Source organism: Chrysochloris asiatica, unplaced genomic scaffold (genome assembly GCF_000296735.1).
Source record: "Chrysochloris asiatica unplaced genomic scaffold, ChrAsi1.0 scaffold00206, whole genome shotgun sequence".
In the NCBI taxonomy this organism is placed as follows: domain Eukaryota; kingdom Metazoa; phylum Chordata; class Mammalia; order Afrosoricida; family Chrysochloridae; genus Chrysochloris; species Chrysochloris asiatica.
In genome coordinates, this window is record NW_006408724.1 from 414,691 (window position 1) to 430,867 (window position 16,177).

At 41.0% G+C, this 16,177-nt stretch overlaps 1 protein-coding gene across 1 annotated transcript in view; it reads right to left on the reverse strand.

Annotated features, from left to right (window-relative positions):
• FRMD4A (FERM domain containing 4A) overlaps nucleotides 1-16,177 on the reverse strand; it is a 422,369-nt gene that overhangs the window by 259,339 nt on the left and 146,853 nt on the right. The window contains exon 2 of the mRNA XM_006872593.1: nucleotides 3,551-3,616. Coding sequence (XP_006872655.1) covers nucleotides 3,551-3,616 — 66 coding nt within the window. The remainder of the gene's footprint in view (nucleotides 1-3,550; nucleotides 3,617-16,177) is intronic.

Sequence of the window (16,177 nt, forward strand, 5' to 3'; positions counted from 1 at the left end):
TCCCGCGGAGCGGCTGGTAGTTTCGAACCGCTGACCTTAAGGTTCGCAGCCCGATTCGTAACCACTACGCTACCAGAGCTCCATATATATATATATATATTTTATCGATATACAATATAGATATACTGTTGTTGTTAAGTTCTGTCCAGTAGGTTCTGACACATAAGAACGCTGTAATAGGGTTTCCAAGGAGTGGCTGGTGAGCTTGAATGGCCGACCTTTCGGTTCAGTGCATATCCCACAGCACTATACCAGGACTCTCTATATATACCCGCAGGACTCCTGGTGTAGCGCTGTAGGATCAGCACTGGACTGTGAACTGCAAAGTTGGCAATTCAAACCCACCAGCTGTTCCTTGGAAACCCTATACAGGGTCATATGAGTTGGAACTGACTCGAAGGCATTTAACAACATCAATATAGATACATACATACATATATAAATATAGTATATTTAAATTGGAGTTCTGGTGGTGCAATGGTTAAACACTCAGTTAAACACTGAAAGGTCTATGTTGGAACCAACCAGTGGCTCTCCAGGAGAAAGATCTGGGAGTCTGATGAACCAAGAAAAAAAAACACCCAAAAAACAAAAAACCCACTGCCATAGAGTCTGACTCATGGTGTAGGAAACCCTATGGGGCAGTTCTGCTTTGTCATACAAGGATGCAATGAGTCAGACTCAACTCCACAGCACACAACAACTATATATATTTATGCTAAACTGAACATCCCATATCAAGTAACTGGCACAATGGCAAGAAGTTCTTTGGGAAAAGTAATACCAAGTCATCTCAGGATTCATCTATTCTTTCATTCAACTAGTATTTATCTACTGACATTTTGTACCAGCCATTGGGGTAAGTAGACACACAAGCCATAGATCCAGTACACAAATTCTTGGTAGCTCTTGGAAATGCAGTCAAATAGGCATAATGACAATGAGATGTGACAAGTACTCTAACAGGGAAACCACAGAAGAGAAGCAGCTAAGACCCAGACTGAGGAAGGGGAAGGGTAGGAAGTTGAGTCAGAAAGCTATGAACTGAAGGTTTAACAGAAATCAGCCAGTTAACCACAGGGGCAGTGGTGGGAAGGAAAGTGTTCTAAGAAAAGGGAACAAGGCTAAGAAGGGATGGGAAGAGTATGAACGAACATCTCTTGTTTGAGTTAATTTAACATTTTCTTAATTTTAAAGGGTTGACAAGAACCTTTCCCAAACTGCATATCAGTAATTAAATATATTTTCTGTGGCCTATGTCTGTTTGAAATGCCCCCCATTCATGTTTTCCCATGGCAGTCTGGCCAGCAGACAGGAAATGAACTGCCATTTAAAGCCTCATTTCCTGCTTCAGAGAATGGCTTCTTTCCAAGCCCTTTAACATTGATTTACGAAAAGCATATGAAACACCAGACCACTTACCTATAAACTCCTCACACTGATTTGTACAATTTAAAGGATTCAAATGCTTTAATAAATGCTGCTGTTCATTGAAGACATTTTGCTGCCTCGCCCTGCCAAATCTAAATCACGAATTGGATTTTTAACAACTGTTAAGACTGTGGGCCTTGGAAACTAGCCCTAATAAGGACATAACCCAAAATGTGGGAGAATGCTACACACATGGATAAATTAATCACAGCATTTCCTTCTCATAGTGGAAAAAGTTGTAAAACATGAAAATGTACCCAAATGGATGAATGGTTAAATAATAAATGATATATCCATTTCCTGAATTTATGCAGCTATCAACAAAGATGGCAATTTTTAATAACTTGGGAAATGCTAGTGAAAGGCAATTTTAAGTGAAACTATAAAGTATATAGAATTACACATACATTGGAGTCCTAGTATGGCACTGCAGGATAAGCGCTGGACCACAAGGTCAGTTTGAACCACAAAGTCAGCGGTTCAAACTCCTCAGAAACCCTATCCAGGGTTGCTATAAGTCAGAATCGACTCAACCATGTTTAACAACAACAACAACATATGTGATATATATATATATATATAAACAGTCCTGGTTTGGCGCTGTAGGATAAGCACTGGACTACTAACCACCAAGTTGGTGGTTCAAACCAGCTGCTTCTTAGAAACTCTATACAGAGTCACTGTGAGTTGGAACTGACTCAACAGCACATAACATGATTACAACCAGGTAAGAAATATAAATCTGGAAAGAAATTTACCAAAATGAGAATAGCAGTTGGATTCATGTAGTGTAACCATCAACTTTTTCCTACTTTCCTTTATTGCATTTATGTTGTTGTGTTAGTTGACCTTCAGTTGGTTCCACTTATAGTATGGTGCTGTGGGATAAAGCACTGGACTGCAAGGTAGGTTTGAACCACAAGGTCGGTGGTTCAAATTCACCAGCTGCTCCTTGGAAACGCTATGCCCATTTGCTATGATTTGGAATCAACTCAACAACAACAACAATGGTGACCCCAGGTGTGCAGATTAAAACTACTCCATAAGGTTTTTGGAAGCAGATCACCAGGTATGTCTTCTGAGGTACCTCTGAATGGATTCAAATGATGAACTTCTGGCTAGGAATCAGTGTAGCACTTAACTGTTTGATACCTTAGTTGTATTTGCTATGCCTTTATAATTTAAGTATTATTAAAGATTTATCTCTTAAAGTTATCAATTTGAACACTTGAAAATCCAAGCAGTATGTAACAGGGAACATGAGATAAAAATATCTGTATTATCTTTCAAGTGAAGCAGCAGCATTCCCCCCAGGGAATGGGCATGTGGGCATCATTACAACTCCTTGAAGAACTGTGGTCACTTCATGGTAAATGTGATGTAGGACGAGAAGCAATGTCATAAGAATCTGAGAGAGATTATTTGAGAACATAAACTAAACACAGGTGTAAGAGGTGGAATTGAGCAACAGATTTAGAAATTGTAAATTCTTTTAAATCAGGTTTGGAAACCTTCCCACTTTTAGGGCTCTGGTTACAACAGTGAGCTTTTCAAAAGCAACCTGAACAAGACCAGGGTCTATGATTCTAATTACTCATCTGACTTTTCTGACTCCAGTGTGTTTCTAGTTTGGGGATGAATTGATTTATTTCCTGTGTCTCCGTTTCCCCAGGCATTCAACAGCGGTGACATGGGATGGGGTAAGAGGGATGACAGAGCCAGGAGAGTGTTTCTCTTTCTTTACAACTGTGAAAGCTTAACTTGAAAATAATGAACTGTTTTCTATCTCTTGTGCGCAAGATGACTCAATCAGGTTTAGTTGTGGCAAGAGTTATTTTAGTTATATTATAGTTAACTCCTTCCAAGCAGAAAGAATAGCTGGTGGCAGTTGTGGCATTTCCTTTTCTAGAAATCTGTAACAATAGGGTAGATATACATCTGTACTTGAAGGGATTAGGCGTGACATACACAGAAACAGAATGAACATAAACAGCACACACACATACAAAAAAACAACAACAACAACCTGGTGCACCATAGTTCTTTTCTCATAGCTGAATCAAAGTCTGAATGATATTAGTCTCATAAAACACTTAGAAAGATGATCAAAGTCACTTACCTGTACTAGGAGTTCCAGCTTCCGGTCATCAAGAAGATGTACTTGGCATCGGCGACCCTCCGTCATCTACAAGAAGAGAGACATGACCGTCAAAAATAGTCCATAAGCCTGGCAAGCTGTTAGAGGGTCCCCTATGCTGGATCTGACCAGGTATATTCCTTTGGGCAGAACTTCCCCTAGGAGTTAGCCCTATATCAGTATAATAAAGCCAAGAAGTGGCAGGATGGATTCATTTTTCATTTATTAAAATGTATTTATTGAGCATGTTCCATGTGCCAGGCCTTACTACAGGAACTGTGTATACAAAAGGTACCTGCATTTGTGGTGCTTATCTGTGTTGGAAGAAGTACACCCAGAGTGCTCCTTGGAGGCCAAGATGGCCAAACTTCGTCTCTCATACTTTGGACATATTGTCAGGAGGGACCAGGTACTGGAGAAGGATATCATGTTTGGTAAGGTGGCGGGTCAGAGAAAAAGAGGAAGACCCCCAGCGAGGTGGATTGGCCAAGTAGCAGCATCAATGGGCTCAAGCGTGACAACAATTGTGAGGTTGGCCCAGGATTGGGCAGTATTTTGTTCTGCTGTGTGTAAGGTGGCTATGAGTCAGTACCGACTTGATGGCACCTAATAATAACATATTCCAATGAGGCATTGTGGGATAATGCACTGGACCACAAAGTTGGTTCGAATTGTGGTTCCAATTCACCAGCCACTCTCAGAAACTATACAGGGTCGCTATGAGTTGGAGTGGACTCAATGGCACTGAAACAACAACATAGTCCAGTGAAGACTAGTTGCTATAGAGTTGACTATGACTCATGTGTGTCAGAGGAGAACTGTGATCCATAGAAGTTATAATGGCTGATTTTGGGGGAAGTAGAATGCCAGGCCTTTCTTCTGAGCACCGCCGAGGACTTGAACCTATACCTTTTCAGTTAGCAGTCAGGCATGTAAACCATTGGCACCACCAAGGGGCCCCACATCCCAGTAAGGGAGATATAAGATAAACTAGCAAACACATACAGAACATGTCAGGTAGTGGTAAGTGTCACTCATTCTTGATTCATTTTTTCATCCTGAATTAGGGGCAGTGTTCAGTGTCTGGCCTCTGCTACCTCCTAACTTGTCCCTCTTTTTGATCACTGGAGCATCACTGCCCATCCATCTACTAAGCAAATTTGATTTCTACCAATAATAGAAGAACCCAGAAGAGAAATGCTCACAGTTAAACCTGACCCCTGTGCTGTGTCTTTCACAGTGTGACAGAAGGCACCCCCAAGACATACACCAAGACATCCCCACTGGATATGGGGTTGCAAGACTTCACACAAGTCTCTGGACCTCTAAGAGCCTCAGTTTCATAGGCAAAATGAGTGAGGTGGAACCAGGGGGATGCTGGGAAATGTTTTCACAACTAACATTGTGGAATTAAAACAACCTTGCTTGGTAATACTTGCTAATTTCTTGGTGTGGCGCTGTAGAATCAGCAGTGGACTGCTAACCACAAGGTTGGTAGTTCAATCCCACCAAATGCTCCTCAGAAACCCTATGTAGGGTGGCTATTAGTTGGAACCCACTCGAAGACACTTAAGAGCAATAGCAACACGCTGTAAATACCTTCACTATTGGCCTATTGGTGCAGTGGTTAAGCACTCAGCTGCTAACCAAAAAAGTCAACAGTTTGAACCTACCAGACACTCCATGGGAGAAAGATGTGGCAGTTTACGTTTGTGAAGACTTACAGCCTTGGAAACATGGTAGGGCTGTTCGTCTCTGTTCTATAGGGTCACTATGTGTCAGCAAAGACTCAACAGCAAGGAGTTTATAGCTGATTTCAGGCTATCAACATGTCACAGATAGTATTTCCGTATACAGATACAGCTGACATTGCTGTTAAGTGCATAGCATTTCCGTATACAGATACAGCTGACGTGTTAAGTACTTTTAAAATGGTTCTGACTCACAGTGACCCTGTATAGGGTTTCCAAGGCTATAAATCTCTGCAGGAACAGAAAGCCTTATCTTTCTCCTACAGAACAGCTGATGGGCTCGGACCGTGGACCTTGTGGTTTGCAGTTCTGTGCTTATCATATGGAGCCACCCACCGTGCTCCCACAACTAACACGTTGTTGTTGTTGTTGTTAAGTGCTGTCAAGTCAGTTCTGACTCATAGCGACCCTGTATAGGGTTTGTAATGAGCGGTTGGTGAGTTTGAACCACTAACCTTGTGGCTCAAACTGACCTTGCAGTCCAGTGCTTTATCCTACAGCGTGACAAAGGAAGTCGTATTTTCAGTATTTATTATCTTTTATTTTTAATATATTTAATTGCACTTATATAATTTAGCTTTAATAATGGCATACAAAATTCCTAAAAAGCTAGCAATTAGCTTTCACTAACAAGTATGAGCCAGCTCCAACATATCCTTGACTGGACCCGAGAGACTTTAAGATTTCTTCAACTCTAGTACTCTGAAGCCACATACTTTTTTCTCAACTCCCAACCACATGGAAGCAGATCAAAAGAAAAGATGCTCAAAGGTAACCCCTGGCCTCACCCTGCTGCCTAGTCAAGGGAGTCCCAGCTCATAAACACTCTCTTCAGGAAGAATGGGAAAGACAGGCCTCTTCATGCTCAACAGGGCTACTTCTCTGACCACCTGCCCTAAGCTGTCATGTGTCCCTATGAGAAGCCTTTCCATTGTTCTTGTCATCAGGTCAAATCAAATGAGGTCAAACTCTAAACTCTCAGCAATTCGTTACTGATGTTACTGTGTGTCATATTAGGTTGGATTCAACTCATAGTGACCATGTATAGGGTTTCTGAGAGCAGCTGGTATGTTTGAACCACTGACCTTGTGGTTACCAGCCCACTGCTTATCCTATACTAACTACACAACAGTTACCAAACTATCACCAAAACAAGTTTCACATAAAAAAAAAAAACATTCACATCCTCATTAAAATTGAGATAAAAAAGAAATCAGTCATTCCAAAAGTTTGACATAATAAATATGATAAACCAAAGCAGGCTGCTTTGTGCAAAGTCCTTGTTTGCTCTTTGATCTCTGAACTTCAGCTGTTAGTTGCCGTCACAGGGAAATGGGCTCATGTCCCATCTACTCTCCATCAACCATGTACACAGTTGGGCATCCTAACGGATTGATGTAATTTAAAAAGTCCAGTAGCCTCACTTCAATCATTCTCCTATATAAATCCAATGAAAGCCACCACAAATAAAAAACTGGACTGTAATAGGCAATGCCACATCAAAGGATTCTTCAATTAAAAGAGCACTCCAATAATGTTTACTTTCAAGTTTCCGTTGGGGACTTAATAGCAATTGCACTTTGGGTAAAATTTTAATCCACAGCAAGTTCTATGAAGGAGAATAGTAAGATAAAAAGATGCTTGTCCTTTGCATATTTATTAATATCCAGTTTCAAGTTTCATTTTCTAATAAAAGTTTAAAGGTATGGATACTCTTCTGTGATATTTATTCACATTCTAATAAATTTTAAGAAAATAAGTAAGAAATGGTATCACATGAAATTGAATCATGATAGTAAAGTAGCATATACTTTTCTCAAAATACTGCAAAAGCACAGTTTTGCAACAGTTGAGTTCATCTTCAGACCTAGAAGTTTACCCTAAGATTTGCATTTCCCCCCCGAAAAATCAAATTCCTATTACATGAAACAACCTAACCTTATCTGCTCTGTTATTTGAGGAAGCCATAATGTCTGGAGATGTTAAGATATACCCAACCATTTTCCAAACCCATCTCCATCTTCAATGAAATCTCAACCCTACTCCCTGGGGAATTTCCAAGCAGGCTCCATATTGTTATGACTCCTTTGCAGAAGGCCAAATATCCCTGCCAAAAGTCAACCCAGGGAAGTGAGTCTAAAACAGAAACTCAACTTTGAATAACCATGTGTTTGAAGGTCCACCTTTCTTTTGATAGCACCATTGTGTATTTCTCTCCAAAGGGGGAGCTGTTTGCTGTTCTGCATTGATGGAAGATCAGAGTATCCTGTCCCTATCGTCAGCTCAGAAAAGGTTTACCATTCAGGGTGTGCACAGACACAGAGCGGACATCTGTAGGCTTTGTCTGGCTTGCCAAGCATACTTTATTTTTCTTTTGAATACAAACAATTGTAAAATAATACTGCTTTCCTTTTTTTTTTTTCTTTTCATTTTCAGCTGCTCAGAGGCACAACTGGGTCCTGGCACCATCCTCAAAGAAAATCCTTTGGAGAACAAGGCTTCTCATAGATGTCAGCTGGCCACCATTCCAACTATAAATTGTCTATACAACACAATTCTATACCAAGCAGTGGCCTGCCAAATACTTTCTGATTCTAAAGAATGTAAGAAAAATGGTATTTTGAATGTAAGGTGCCCATCCCATTCATTTAACTTTACTGTTAAGATACAATGTGAATCATGGATCTTAGACTGCTCATAAACATGAGCATGTATTCACTGATGCTAGTTTATGTTAGTATAGCAGAATAGGATATGGCACACCCACAATAAGGACAGCCAATAAAATGAAGATGTAGGTGGACCTGGATGAAGAGGTCAAAGTCAAAGGGTTGATGTTCAAGGGTGTTAGGCTATGGGTTCCTTCTCACTCCAAATATTACTTAATAATGTTGTACTTTTTCTTAAGGAGCTCTGGTAGTGTAGTGGTTAGGAACCGGGTTGTGAACCTTAAGGTAAGCAGTTAGAAACTACCAGCTGTTCTGTGGGAGAAAGATGAGGCTTTCTGATCCCGTCAAGATTTACAGCCTTGAAAACCCTGTACAGGGTCGTTATGGGTCAGAACCAACTCGACAGCACTTAACAATAACAACCTTTTCTTAGTTAAAAAAAGTATTAAAAAAGTAACTTTATCTAGAAAAAAATGAGTAACACTGTCTGAGGTCAGCTGTTAACAAATGAAGACTAAGAAGCTTCTTTCTCAACAAATTTTAGATTGCCTAAAATTTTAATATGCAAAATCCAATTAATGAGTTTACAAACGAGAATTAAAAGAATCAAAGGGGCCAAAATACTCTGAATGTCCGGCACCTAGTCTCCCTGCAGACAGAATTACATGGGAATTGAACTGTGATAAACAGTGGTTCAGAGAATACCATAAAAATAAAATCAAACCCGTTGCTATGTCCCAAAACATAGCGACCCTAAAGAACAGAGTAGAACGCTTTATAGGGTTTCCAAGGTTGTAATCTTTATAGAAGCAGACTGCCACATCTTTCTCCTGTGGAGCGGCTGGTGGGTTGGCAGTGGTGCTCTGTCAGTTAGTAGCCAAACACATAAAGAGGATTTATAAATATGTTTAAGGCATCTATATACAATGGCCTGATGTTTTCATCATGCTAGCTGTTTAAATGTGGCCTTCTTCATGTCTTACTAAGAAGGGACTAACTGTTTAGATGTGGCCTTCTTCATGTCTTACTAAGAAGGGACTAGCTGTTTAAATGTGGCCTTCTTCATGTCTTACTAAGAAGGGACTAGCTGTTTAGATGTGGCCTTCTTCATGTCTTACTAAGAAACAAGCACTAACTAACTGACTAGCTAACCAGCAATAACCAAACCCTCTAAACAACAAAGTCATTGATGCTTTATATGGACCGCTGCTGGAGACTGAGCTCAGCATGTGATCTTACTTTTTCTGGCTAAGGCTTCAGACTGTAAGCAGGCATGAGAGGGCAACCTTAAAAGACTCTGCTGCCCATTCCACATCGGGATGGAAGGCAAAGGAATTAAAGGTTTGGCAAGGCTTTCCTTAAACACTGCCTAAACACTTTGGGTTGGGAAAACCTCAAATATGTTTTATTAAGAATATTTTCTCTCCAACTTCAAACCCAAGTAAACCTCATTTTCATATGCTTTTTATTATCACCTTTTCTCTGCATATCACATTTCTTTCTCTCTTTTATTGGGGCAGTGGAAGGATTAGCCCACTTCTTAGATAGCCTTTCTTTCTCTTAAGTTTCTTGGTTCTTGCCAAATAATTTATATACTACAGTATATACATGTGGAGGACTGGGGTGGTGCTATCGGATAAGCACTGAACTGATAACCACAAAGTCAGTGGCTTAACCCCACCAGCTGCTCTTCAAAAACCCTATACAAGGTCGCTATGAGTCAGAACCAACTTGATGACACTTAACAACCACAACAGGAGCTCTTGTGGTGCTGTGGGCTACATGTTGGTCTGTTAACCACAGGTTGGTGGTTCAATCCCACCAGCTGCTCAGAGGGAGAAAGATGAGGCTGTCTGCTCCCCTCAATATTCTCAGAAACCCTATATAAGGTTGTTATGAGTCAGAATCAGCTCTTTGGTTTCTTGGTTTGGCTATACATGTGGAGAAGCAGTTCTGAAGAAGTAATACTAGTTCCATTATTTATAGTTTTCATACAGAAATGTGATGCAGTTGTGCAAATTAGTGTAAGATCAGAAATACTGAGCTCAGAAAGAAAAACAACACGTGATTTTAAAAGATAAAAACTAACAAATATACAACTGACATATGTTGGTATTATCTTTCCTCCATTTCCGGAGGCTAATTTAAATGGAAACTACTATCACTGAGAAACTGTGGGATCCAAGAGGGATAGGCAAGGCCAGAGATGATCGAAGTGATGTGCATAACCTTACAAAGCTGTTTTCCTTTGTCTGAAATCTGTTTACCACATACCTACTTTTTTATGGCTCTATGTAAAGTAGGAGCTATGGTAGCGTAGTGGTTATGAATTGGGTTGTGAACCACAAGGTCAGCAGTTCAAAACTACCAGCTGTTCCACGGGACAAAGATGAGGCTTTCTGCCCCCGTAAAGATTTACAGCCTCGGAAACCCTATGCAGGGTCACTATGAGTCGGAACCGACTCCACGGCACATAACAACAAAAATGTAAAGTAAGTTATCACACTGTAACTGAATTTTGAGAAAATAAATTTATGATACAATAAAATAAGACAAACCAAAATTCACTAGAATTACACAAATGAAATAATGAGCAATGCTAGAACATGCTTCATTTATAAAAATTATGATTACTCCCAAATAATCCAAAATTCTGATCATGAAAGCTTTATCATCAAATAGAAAGCATCCAAGACAAGGTCTAAACAAGTCTCATGGCACCTTCTCTCGAAGCACCATCCACCCAATTCCAGCTGACATGGAATAGCCAAGGGATGCCAGATATATTATAACAGAATAGCCAAGGGATGCCAAATACATTACAACAGCACCTCACAATCTGCCCTTTGACCCAAGCCACTTGGTAGCTCAGAAGGAAATTCCAAAGACATGATGAAAACTTCCCAGTACAACTCATTGTTGGGGCTTTTGCTCTTTGGGTCACCTCACACATCCTCTCCTCTCATTTCCTCCTCAGGAAAATGAAGGCCCAAATATCAACCAGGAATCCCTGGTGGTCCAAGTGTTAAGCATCTGGCTGGTAGCCGAAAGGGGAGCAGTTTGAACCCACTCTGTGGTTCTGTGTGAGAAAGATCTGGAGATCAGGTTCCATAAAGATTACAGTCTAGAAAACCCTATGGGGCAGTTATATTCTATTTCATGGGGTCAATAGGAGTCAGGATTGACTTAGGGGTGCCTCAGAAGAACAGACTCGTGGTGTGGCACTCCTTTAGGATAAGTACCAGACTGTGAACCACAAGGTTGGCTGTTCAAACCCACCAGCTGCTTCTCAGAAACCCTACACAGGGTTGCTCTGAGTTGGATTGACTCGATGGCACTTAACAATAATAACAAGGACTAATCTAGGCATTAAAAGTAGCAAGACCACAAAACTCTCAATAATGAGCAAGCATCTCAGAGTCAGGAGAAGATACATAAACAGGATACATTTATGAACAGCTTGATGAAATTCCACCCAACAGTAATTCCACCAAATAGTAAATAGTCAACTTAAAATCTGCTATTTCACTCATTCCTGTCCACACTTAATACAAGGAGATAACATAAAATACAAATAGGCATGAGGAGTCTCGGCTCATAACATTCAAAGATTACAGCAGTATTTTAAATTCAATTAAAATTTTTCCTGTGTACGATTTATGTCAATATTACCTTTCTGTTATGTGATACTGTATTAAAATAACATAAAGATAATAGGGGGAAATAGAGATGCAATGTACTAGATATCAGAAGTCTGATTAAAGAAGACTGATCTAGTCCCTATTTGACTCCATGCCCTCTGGCAAATGACTCCGGCCTTTGTCTTTACCATGGCAATCCTAGAATTAAAAGGGAAACATACACAGGTGTGTCCTTGAGGCTACTGAACACAATTGTAGCTTACAAAGCTTACAGATAAAATTTACCAACTGTGAATATTAGAACAAATTAACAATGCCATACTATGTAAAAAAATGGAGACAGCAAGTATTCTTCACAGGTCCACCTTTTGCAAGTTTGCACCTGTTAGTTCCTATCACCTGAGGCTCTCCTCTGTCATTAGCAAAAGGAAAGTTGTGTTTTCTCTGATGATGCAGAAAACAAATTCATGTGTGGTGTTCTGGGGCCGTGAAGAGTGGTTTGGTTTGGGGATGAACAGTTCTAGCCCCTTGACTTTGCTGCTATGAAAATCATTGCTATGTGTGTTCAAGCCTCGAGAGTCACACACAGCTGGATACTCACACTCCCAAAGAATGACATCAACTCCAATCCTCTCCAGATGGTTCTGCAGGGCAGAGGTCAGAAAACATGAATAAGTAGTTTAGAAGATGAGGCATGACTCCTGGCAGGGAGAGGTGAGTACAACCAGGAGCCACCAGCAACAGCTTTCCATGACCTCACTGAAGAGAAACTCTGATCCCAAATTAAGCTACGGATGGAATAGCAAGGTCAGAGGGATAAGGGAAGAGAAGGGCATTTTCACCTTACAAGACTTTAAAAGTGAGAACAAGAGAATCCACAGATGTTGGACAGCTGTGTCTCAGATATGGAAGGCCAAGGTTCAGCTGGTGCATTTCAGCCCTGGGGTCAGCATGGACAATGACAGTCTGTGTCTGACAGTCCACCCTGTGACTGAATAGACAGCAGGAAATGGACGCTGGGAGGTGCCGGTGCATGGGTTCTGCAGTGACGCTGTATATCACAGGTGCCAAATTAGAGCGCACACAGCAGAAAGCCCAGGTGCAGCTGAGGTTCTTCTACTGGACAATGCAAGAGCTTTCTGCCTTGTACTCAGACTAGCTGCATGCCAACGAACAGACAATTGATTGTCAAACTTAGGTTCTTCTGCTCTTAGTGTTATCTTCCAAAGAAGGGATTTTTTTTGCTTCCATTGGGGTTGAAAGGAGCTCTGGTAGCGTAGTAAGGAGCTCTGGTAGCATAGTGGTTACGAGTTGGGCTGCTAACCTCAAGGTCAGGAGTTCAAAACTACCAGCTGTTCCATGGGAGAAAGATGAGGCGTTCTGCTCCTGTAAAGATTTACAGCCTTGGGAAACCCTGTGCAGGGTCGTTATGAGTTGGAACCGACTCCAGGGTACTTAACAACAACAACATTGGGGCTGTACTGTGAAGATTTCAACCCACCATTCTACCCAAGATACATACATTAAAAATGTTTTATTTTAACATTTATTCACCTCATACACAACGTATCTGCAGGGTTCTGCTTTCTACCCAGGCTTAGGAACCCAGACATCTTTGGTTCTGCAGTTGGTATCTCTGCAGATACATGAAACTAAATTCCTACAGAAGTTTTATGACTATTATTTGGGAGAGGCACTAGAGAAGGGAATGGGCCCTGGTTCTTGGAAGTGACTGGAAGTTGGGAGTTTTAATCAGAGGATACAGTATGTGTGGGAAGGCTCAGGGAGAGAGTCCTATGCATACAGAATGGAGGATGCTGGGAAATAAAAGGCAGACTCCTGAGTGTATCTGGACAGAGACCTAGGGTAATTAAGGACCTCTGAGGAGATTCTGATGAGGTTTAAACCAGCATCTTTTGCTCATCATGCATTGTTGTGAACATTTGTGAAAGATGAATACATACAGGAATCCTGGTGTGGTGCTGTACGATAAGCACTGGATTGCAAGGTCAGTTTGAACCACAAGGTCAATGGTTCAAACTCACCAGCTGCTCATCGAAAACCCTATACGGGGTCGCTATGCATCAGACCCGACTTGACAGCACTTAACAACAATAACATATATATGTGACATGCATTTATGTATATATAGGAGCGTGGTGATTCCATATGACAAGCACTGGACTGTGAACCACAAGGTCTGCATTTCAAGACACCAGCCACTCACTCCAAGGGAGAAAGATGAGGCTTTCAGCTCATGCAAAGATTGAAAGCCTCAGAAACCCTATACAGGGTCGCTATGAGTCAGAACCGACTCCATAGAACCCCAACAACAACGATATACAAATATATACTGGAGTATATATATGGGAGTCCTGAACTGGTAACAGCAAGATCGGCAGTTCAAACCCACCAACTGCTCCTCAGAAACCCTATACAGGGTCACCATGAGTCAGAACTGACTTAATGGCCCTTAACAACACCAAAATAAATTCCAAATGGCTCATCAAATTAAACATTTTAAAAATATACAGGTGGCATAATAGTTGAAGAATTTGACTAACCATAAAGTGGGTGATTTAAACCTACCAGCTACTCCACAGACAGCTGGCTCTTATAATGAATGACTCAGAGGCCCAGGAATCTCATAGAGCAGTTGTATATCATCACTGTGAGTCAAAATTGATTTGATGGTGACAAGTTTGTTAATTTTGTTTAGTTTTTAGGTCTTCTAAGCATAAACACAATGGATGGGTTAAAAGGAAAAATAATTATAGATTTGACGACATTAAAAATAATTCTAAAAGAAACCAATAACTATACTCCACAAAAGCACTATGGGGGAGGGGGGGAACATAAATTAGGGATTGATTGGCCAAGTGGCAGCATCGATGGACTCAAGCGTGGCAACAGTAGAGAGGTTGGCCCAGGATCAGGCAGTGTTTCATTCTGCTGTGCATAAGGTCGCTATGTGTCCGTACTGACTCGATGGCACCTAACAACAACAACAACAATGAATGTAACAAGGAGACTATTGTTGGTGCTCAAGTGCCACTGAGTTGGTTCCAACTCCTAGCGACCCTGTAAAGGTTTCCCAAGGAGAAGCTGGTGAATTTGAACCGCCGACCTTGCAGTTCAAACTGACCTTGCAGTCCAGTGCTTACCCTGTAGCACCACACCATAATTTCTGATATGTTATAAATGAAATGATTTAGTTCACTCTTTATATAAATGATCAGCTATTTATAAATTAATTGTTGCTGTTGTTAAGTGATGTCGAGTCAGGTCCAACTCAGAGACCCTGTACAGAGTTTTTAAGGAGCAGCAGATGGGTTTGAACCACCGACCTTGTAACTAGCAGTCCAGTGCTGATCCTACAGAAACTAATTAGAGGCTCACAGTCACCCTAAAGGGAAGAAAGTATACTAAAATACTAAAAGGAGTCCTGGTGTGGTGCTGTGGGTTAATGCGTCAGACTACAAAGCCATTTGAACTTCAAGGTTGGTGGTTCAAGCTCATCAGCTGTTCCTTGGAAACCCTATACAGGGTCGTTATGGGTTGGAATCGACTCCACAGCACTTCACAACAACAACAACAAAATACTAAAAAGTCTATATCCCTTGACTCAGTAATTTAGTTACAGAGAACATTCTAATAAAATAAGATAAATGAGGTTCAAATTTAAATGTAACAATGTCCCTCATGGTGCTATGGGATAAGCACTGGATTCCAAGCTCAATTTGAACCTCAAGGTGGCAGTTCAACCCCCCCAGCCATTCCTCATAGTGTGTTTCACTCACTAAGTATTTATGATGCATTATTATGTGGCAGGCATCTTATAATAATGATGAATAAGACTCTGTCACTATGCTCACAGAACTTCTATGTCTAGTAGAAGAAATAGCGAAGTTCAGTCAGTGTGCCAACAGGGGGATGGAGTGGAGACCTAACTCATACCTGGGGACTGCTCAGTACTCATGTACTTCTAACCTCAAGGTTGATGGTTCAAACCCACCAGCTCTTTGTAAACCCTATACAGAATCACTATTTGTCAGAACCAGCTCGATTAACACTTAACAACAGCAACATGTCTGGAAGTGCTATCTGAAGATCTGAAGAACAGAACTTCCAGCAGAGGTTAATATGACATAAGACGGCCTGGAATGTTCTGTGAACTTCAACTGTGCAGTACAGCAAGAGCACTGAGGGTCATGGAGAGCAGTAGGAAACACCACTGGGGATCCTATTTATAAGAACCAAGAGTGAGAATCAACAGTACATCCAATGGTCTGAGAATGGGTCAGTCACTCGCAAACTAGTACGTAGTCACAGGAAAGTTTCTCAAATACATTTAATCCTAACTAATGTGCTGGAGTCCTGGAGTCCTGGTGTGGTGCTGTGGGTTAATGCACCAGACTGCAAAGCTGTTTAAACTGCAAAGTCGGTGATTCAAGTTCACCAGCTGCTCCTCGGAAACCCTATACAGGGTCACTATGGGTCAGCACCAACTTGATGGCACTTCACAACAACAACAACAAGGTGCAGTAG